This window comes from Poecilia formosa, unplaced genomic scaffold (assembly GCF_000485575.1).
Source record: "Poecilia formosa unplaced genomic scaffold, Poecilia_formosa-5.1.2 Scaffold101, whole genome shotgun sequence".
NCBI lineage: Eukaryota > Metazoa > Chordata > Actinopteri > Cyprinodontiformes > Poeciliidae > Poecilia > Poecilia formosa.
Genome location: NW_006800040.1, coordinates 185,237 through 193,231, shown reverse-complemented (window position 1 = coordinate 193,231; position 7,995 = coordinate 185,237). Strand labels below are relative to the sequence as shown.

The following is a 7,995-nucleotide window of genomic DNA, read 5'->3' as shown; positions in this document are numbered from 1 at the left end:
TTTATTGATATCATAATGGAAGAATGTGGCATTCTGATTTCTGACCCTCTAAAAAATGAAAATTCCAGTTGTTAACATTGACATTACCTATGACTGGGCAATAAATCAATTTTATCGATTAATCAAATTTTCTGTTGATGACGATTTAATTTTTTTTGCAAATGCACTCCTTTTGTTTCAGTAGCGCAGAGTGATGTCAGCCCACCCAGGTCCGCCATCTTGTTTTACAAGCGTATTTTACAGCTTATTTTTAAGCTAAGTTTACTAGGAACCAAACCTATGGGGTCTGTCAGGAAAGTCACACTCATGTCTTGAGGTCCATGTAATGAGTCTGTTTGGGTTGCATTGACCATCAGACGACCACTTCTGAATGGAGCACCGTTACTGATTCCCTGAATCAAATCTTGCACTGATTGATTACTCATTGTGTTAATGCAGGGTATGCTATATGTTGGAACATCAGAGGGGGTGGTGAGGATTCCAACTGCTAACTGCTCCTACTACTGGACCTGTGCCCAGTGTGTTCTTTCCCGGGATCCTTTCTGTGGTTGGGATGCAGCCAGTAGGGCCTGTGTGGAGGTCTCCGTCACCCAGACTGCGCTGTGAGTCCCACACTGCCACCATGAACATTGCTCTCAGTAGTATGTCCTGTTACGTGATATAGGAAACAAAATATTTGGATATTTGTCTACAACAATTTTAAATCAAAATCCATAGTATGCTCTATGATGTAGAAACAGGGCAAAGACATGCTAACCATGGAGATTCTGTTTCTGGGTAGATAGACTTGTTTTATATGAACGGCTTTACCTTTACCTAATTCCTCCACAGCGCCATTAGAATAAAAAATAAAAAAAATTCAGCCTTGCTTTGGCCAAGAATCATGAAATTCTGTATCTTGACAGGCTCCCCACAGGAAGTCGGCTATTTTGGATCAAAGCCGCCATTTTGTGTCTTTTACACACGTTGTATCTGAGTGAACTCCTCCTTCAGCTTTTGAGATGCAGGCTTCACAATCACTCAGCGCAGTCTTGAGGCACTGAAGGTCAAAAGTTATCAAATTCTTTTAGCTACGTCAAAGCATGTGGACGTGGCTAAGTCTCAAATCTGACCATTTGCCATAAAACATAAAGGTAGAATAACTTCCATGATGGGTATTTTTCTTGATCCTACATAAAAGAACCACAGACAACGTATATGAATTTTATGGCCAAGCTTTTGCAAAAGGAGAAATACTCTGTAAACTTCTCCTCCGAGCTGTTCACAGGGCATTCTGGTCTGCTTCTGCGTGAGCCCCTGTTTTATTGTCAAAGCAGAACAGCCACAGGAAGCAGTCAGGAAAACAACAGAGGTTGTTTTCCTGACTGCTTTCCTGACATTTAACCTAAACAAACCAGCAACTCAGTTCCAGGTGTGATAACTGATCTACGGTCTGAGCCCAGTTCAGCTCTAGGTCAAACTGTCAACAAAGAGGGAGGATAAACAAGAGACAAAATACGACTGCTCACAGGCAGTCAGGAGGTATTCTGGTTGATAAGAATTAAGGTCTGAGAAACACAGAGTTAACTTGTTTCACATGAAGATGAAACAGACAGTCCTGACCTCCAGGTCAGTTCATACACACATAAGGAAGAGAACACTTTAAACAGAAAATTACAACAATCTATAGACTGAATGTGAACTAAAGTAATTACAAAATGATAATACCGAAAATTCTCTAACATTCCACATGAGTCCCAGCTGCCTGAGACTTTATGTCTGTCATAACCAACCAGCACTGATCACATTCACATGGTCAATTGGTGACATTCCCTTAGCCCTGTCCCCTTTGAGCAACAAGTCACCTATTTTCCTACTAGTTCTATTCCTTTTATTCCATGATTCATAAAGATTTGAACCTGTGTTTAATGACAACATGAAGCTCAACAATGGCTGCACAACTGATGTGGGCACAACTGAATAGCAAATTCTAATCCCTCACCGTTTGCATATGGTTGACTTTAAATCACACATCCATCATCTGATTTGCACCAAACTGGGTATAAGTGACCTTTGATAACTTCTAAAGTCACCTGTTTTCCTACTAGTTGACTTATATTGGAAGTTGACTCCAGTGCCCCCCACCCCCAGGTTATTTGAACAATATATCCTTGAATATAACAGTAACTAATCTTCATCAGAATTTTGGTGCGTCATCAGGGAGCACTGTACAACACATTAGTGTGCAGAATCTAGTGGATTGGTGCATGAATTGCTTGTGAGCGTTGATGACAACAAATGGGTGGTGTAGCTGGGGCTCCCGTAGTTGTGACAAGGCGGAGCGGCGCTGAGCTGCAAGGACCTTACAAGGCTGTTTGCAGTTTTAATTCTATTAAACATCCACTTGCTGACTGTAGTGTCCTCTCTTTAGGGGCCAGGACACAGATGGAGGAAATGTTGAAGAAGCCTGCAACAGTGTTTCAGTAACACACAGAACCAAATTTGGACCAAGTAAGATGCCCGCAAGTATGTGTCACACTATGAAACAACAATGTGGCATCTCTGTCCTGGAAATGTGTTCACTGAGATATTTAACAAAACACAAAAGTTTAATTTAAATATTTAAATGAAACATAATACACAAAAAAGTATTTAAGCTTCATTTAAGTTTAATGAAACTTAAATATTTAATGAGAATCCTTTAATCAAGTATATATTATTATTATTATTATTATTATTATTATTATTGTGTAAGTACATTTGATTAATGTAGCAACTTTCACAGATAAAACAAAGCATAAAGTGCTTCACAGATAAAACAAAGATACACAGATAAAATACAATGACACAAAATCAAATACCAAGTTAATCAATGTTTTTGTACAAAAACATCTTCAGCTGCTTTTAAAAAAGTCAGTAAAATCGGTGCAACACAAAAACAGTCAAAGTAGTTCCATAGTCTTAGAGTCCCAATCCCCATCAGCTTTAAATCAAGTGAATGAGACTCTCAGTAAATTCTGACCTGTTGACCTCAACACAACAGAAGAATAATGGGTTTACAGCAGGTCAGCACTATCCTGGGGGCTTCACCATGCAGGGCTCTAAAAGTAAGAACTAATGAAATTGGATTCTAAAACGTACTGGAAACCATTGAAGGGAAGTAATGTGTAATCTTCTGCTGATTCCCGTTAAGTCTTACTGCAGCATTTTGCACAATCTGAATGTGCAAAATGCTGCAAGTTAAAAAGACTGTTTCAACAATATAGATATGTATAGATAAAAGCATGGGTAATCCTCTCAAGTTCAACTTTCAACATGAGCAGTCGTAGTTTTGAGATATTCTGCATTACATAAACACCTGTACTGTTATTTTACATAAATCTGTTGTCGTTTATGAAATCTTTGTACAAAACAATAATAACGGCAAAGATTTTAAACCATTCTGTGTTTTAAATGTGAGGGTATTCTACGCGTTAGCCTGCCAGCAGTAATAAATGACAATAATGCATTCCACATATGGTCATGTTTGTGTTCATCACCAGTCAGTCTGCAGGTTTTCTCTGCTCTGACCCCTGAGTAAGCTCCAGCCTGTTTGTCAGTCTCGTGTCCTGCAGGAGAGCTGGTGTCTGTGTCTCTGAACGATGTGGTGCGACTACACTGTCCTGCAGCGTCACAGCTGTCCCACCAGCTGTGGGAGCGTCCAAACAGCCGCCTGTCCTCAGACCTCTACCTCCACCTGCAGGATGGGAGCCTCAGCTTTGTGGCCACCCCAGCCACCCTGGGCCACTACCTCTGTCTGTCCACAGAGAACGGCTACCGACAGACCATGGCCATTTATCACGTCAAGCAGAAGAGCAGTCCCGTGGCTCAGACTCCAACCAGCTACACCCGGAGCCACACGCGAGCCCAGCCCACTAGGGAGGGGCCTAAAGCAACAGAATCCAGACCAGCAGTGACAAAACCCTCACTGGCCATCAGGAACACTCCGGTCACCACCAGGCAGCTTGATAGAAATTTAACTTTGTGGATGAAAGAATATGAAAATCTGGAAACAAAATTCCGTGATGGGAACCCTCTGCTGTCAGCCTGCTGCCCCAGCTACCTGAAGGAGCTGGTGGTGGTGTCCGTTCTGCTGGTGCTGTGCCTCAGTCTGCTCATCACAGTCACTCTGTATGTTCTCAGACAGCGATGGCGGAGACAGACTGCACCTGGAATGGGAACTCCAAGCAGGAGCTCTGACCGGAGGACCCCTGAGGAGCAGGAGTCCTTGAGGGAGAATGAGTTTGGGAGCAAAGCTAATGGTCAGGTGCCCTCTGGTGGACATGCCAGTGGCTTGGTTTGTAACGGGAACCTTACAGACTCTACCCAGAATTTGCCAAACACTCCCTTCTGAGCAGCAGCCACAGAGCCTTTTGAGCTGCTACAGAGCAGAGCACCATCAAGGGGGAACATTGCAGTAGCAGGGCTCATTTGGTGAGCGCTGCACAGCAACAGTGCAGGGCAAAGTTAGACTTCCTGAATGTTCTGCAGCCTGAGTACTGCGCAAGTGGCTGCTCCACTTGTTTTCTTTAAAGGGAACTTGATCTTTTCCAATACAAATTAATGGTAGTTGGATCCTAACAAACAAAGCAGAGCTTAGTCTTTAAACCACATCTGAGATCTGACTGTTAGCTCAAGTCTAATGAAATGTGTAAATCTGTTTTATGAACTATTAGCAGTTCAACTGTGGTCAGTAGCCAAAACCCACCTTTCCAGTTAGAATGCTGTTGAGGTAACAGGGATGTGATGGTATATGGAGCTGTTTGGGTCAGACGGTGTTCCGCACCTCAATGATGTGTCTTTTTAAAGATGTTCTGGTGGAGTTCTTCTTATTACTTTATCTGATTTTCTTTTCATGACATCCTGGACTTTTTTTTTATCTCATTGATATTCCTTAACTCCTGTTCTGATTACACTCTTTTGTCACTGCACATGTTTTCCTGCTCATCAATAAACCAGATGCTGATTGTTTTTGATGCATTCATCCCAGTGGATCCTGTGCAGTCATATCTGTAGAAGAAGAAAGAATCATAAAATAGAATATGTGTAGGAGAAACATTCTTCTAATCTGTACTTTATCAATATTCCAATAACTTATTCTTTGCGCTTCATTTATATTGCAAAACAAACTAAGAAAAACTTAAAGCAACACTGAGTCATACATAGAAATATCCATTTAATGCCTACAGAGTTCAGTTGAGTTGTTTATCTCATGTGACACATGGTGCGTCACCAAACTGTTCATCAACTTCATTGTAAAACTCAGGAAGAGAAGGCAACATAGAGGCACACAGCTGAGGATTAGTCACTCTCAGCATTATCAGAACACAGTCTCGCTTTTGTACCACCTTGTACAATACTTAGCGACAGTTCTTACTAAATTAGCCATTTAAATGCACAGAGCTACTAGAACGCTCGTTGACTAATAACTGTCAATTCATGTCAAAAGTACTTTAATAATCTCAGAGGGAAAATAAATGCAGCATCTTGGTGCAATCAGTGGAGGAAGTAAAAAGCCCAGCATGATTGAACTGGAGTCAAACTGCTGGTGTGTGCTCACATGGTTTTGTAATGTTTGTTTTTGTACAGACCCTTCAAGGTCCACAGTGAACCCTCCCCCTGCAGAGGAAATCATGGTGATTTGGCATATGTGTAATTCACAACCGTACAATAAACACAGGGAGTCTTTGTTTATTGTATACAGACTCCTAAGAAATTACAACTTCAAAAGAGGAGGAAATGTGGCTGAGCAATAAATCAGTAATAATAGATGATGCAGTAGACATGTGATCAGTGTCGATAGGTAATACATCTGATAAAATTTTCATCATATAGAATATTCACTGAATTCTGATCCAGAACTGCACAGCATTCTGGGGAATGTAGGCATAGCCAGCGAATCAAGGTTGGTTACTTAGCAACTTACTAAGTTGCTAAGTAACCAACTTAGCAACTTAGTTGTTGCTAAGTTGGTTACTTAGCAACAACTTGGTAAGAAAGTTGCACAGCAACAGTTTCAGGTTTTGCACTCAGAACTGCTTAGAAATAAAAAACATTGTGGAATGAAAACTGCACTAAAGAGTTAAAGTCACTATTTAATGCACCAGTTTGGTAGTATTTCAGATATTTAAAACAAAAAGTAATCAATAATTATGTCAACAGTTACTGATATGACTGATATGAAACACATTGTGAAGTTTTTCAGCTATTTACCGTAATATCTGGAAAATAAGCTGCTACTTTTTTTCACACACTTTGAACACTGCAGTATAGCTAATTTATAATTTTTTACCAATGAGTTTCAAAAGGCAGAACTGCTGCATGATGCAAGAGCAAATTTGTCTCGACAGAAGTGACACTGAGCAACAAAGAGTCAAAGGAAGTGAGTGTTAGACTGTTCAATTCCAACAATGAGGAAAACGGCTTAAATGGTTTTGGTGCGCAGGATTAAGATGAAGATAATGATCAATGATTTTCCTGGTAGGCTACGGAATTTTATTATTATGTTTTATATTAAGCAGCCTTATTCTGGGCATTGTTTGGAAAAGATATCTATGGTATGTATTTGTGTGTGTAACCAGTACATATTTATTTGAAAAGTAAAAAAAAAATCTTTCTGTATAAATAACCCTAACAATGTGGACCCCTGCTAACTATATATGTACATCTGTTTTCTTTTCAGTTAGTGGGTGCAGCTGACATTCAGGTGGGCTCAGCTGTCCAGAAATAACAGAACTTTTTCTCCTTATATCTCCCTTAATACTGCATGACCTGGAAATTCACTCTGCAAAGACAATAGATTTTTTAAAGCAGTATATTCAACATATTTAACATAAATCATAAAATCTTGTTTTGGAAATTTATAAGACTTATCTTTTTTTAATTATGCTTTAACAAAAGCTGAAAAGGAAATACACCTCTCACGATTTACTTTAATAGACATTGGTTATTTTATATTACAGGATTCATATGAATGCTTGAAATCCTTGAAAATGTTTGAATTTCAATTAGGTGCCCAATGTCTGGACAGATCTTGAGTCTTTAAATGGCTCAAAAGAATGGTAAATGCAAATCATTTACCATTCTTTGCTTATTTAATGAAATTTCCTCCATTACCTAAATTAATTAGATTTTTGTTGCTGCTGTTCACTCCTGAACTGGTTGACATTTTAACTTCAGTTCCGCCCTGTATAAGTGCCGGATAAGTGTATTTTACTTATCCAGCAAATACAGTTCATCCACCAACAGTTTCTAATTACACCATGCTAAAAAAAAATTGGTTAAACTTTATGTCCGCTGTGATAGTGGAAATGCAGTAAACAAATAGCTTATCCACTTTTGGATGTTCACATTAATCCATTCTGATGTTGGGGCAATTACCTCATTTTTCTGAACAAGAACCGCTGCCTGCAGTTCATTGTGGCTTTTGTGCCCCTGAAAGTCCACATTCTAAAATCACCTCCAATAAAAACATCTTTAAACAAATTAAGACACTCTTCAAACAACATTGAGTCATACAAAGAAATCTTCACCTAATGTCCACATAATTCACAGTTCAGTTGTTTATATCATGTGACACCTGGTGCGTCACCAAGCTGTTCATACAATTCATTGTAAGGTTCAGGAAGAGAACCAAACAAAGAGGTTATGATGAACAGTTGAGGATTAGTCACACGCTGAACATTATCAGCTATTTACTAAAAATCCACAAAATGCTGTTGATCTTATGGGCTATTTGATTCCTTTGGTCGGGTTTCTCTCTTTTTCTCAAAGATTAAAAGAAAAAAAAGCTTTTCAGACTTAGTTGTAAATTTGTAAGTTCAATTTTGTGACTTCACTGCACAATTATTACAAGAAAGGAATTCAACAAGCTATTTATACGCAGAATTGGATAGTCATTAGTAGAGGTGTGCCGATCGATCGGTCACCGATCATAATCGGGCCGATTTTCGTGAAAAAGTGCATGATCGGTGATCG

The 7,995-nt window shown here is 39.5% G+C and overlaps 1 protein-coding gene across 7 annotated transcripts in view; it reads left to right on the top strand.

Annotated features, from left to right (window-relative positions):
- sema4ab (sema domain, immunoglobulin domain (Ig), transmembrane domain (TM) and short cytoplasmic domain, (semaphorin) 4Ab) overlaps nt 1-4,997 on the top strand; it is a 62,274-nt gene extending 57,277 nt beyond the window's left edge. For 5 of the 7 annotated variants that reach the window (XM_016674796.1, XM_016674795.1, XM_007559020.2 and 2 more), the window contains 3 exons: nt 439-602; nt 2,411-2,505; nt 3,579-4,997. In XM_016674796.1, coding sequence (XP_016530282.1) covers nt 439-602; nt 2,411-2,505; nt 3,579-4,372 — 1,053 coding nt within the window. In that variant the 3' untranslated portion in view covers nt 4,373-4,997. The remainder of the gene's footprint in view (nt 1-438; nt 603-2,410; nt 2,506-3,578) is intronic. The other 2 variants (XM_016674798.1, XM_016674797.1) reach the window with 2 other exon arrangements.
- The last annotated feature ends 2,998 nt before the right edge of the window (nt 4,998-7,995 follow it).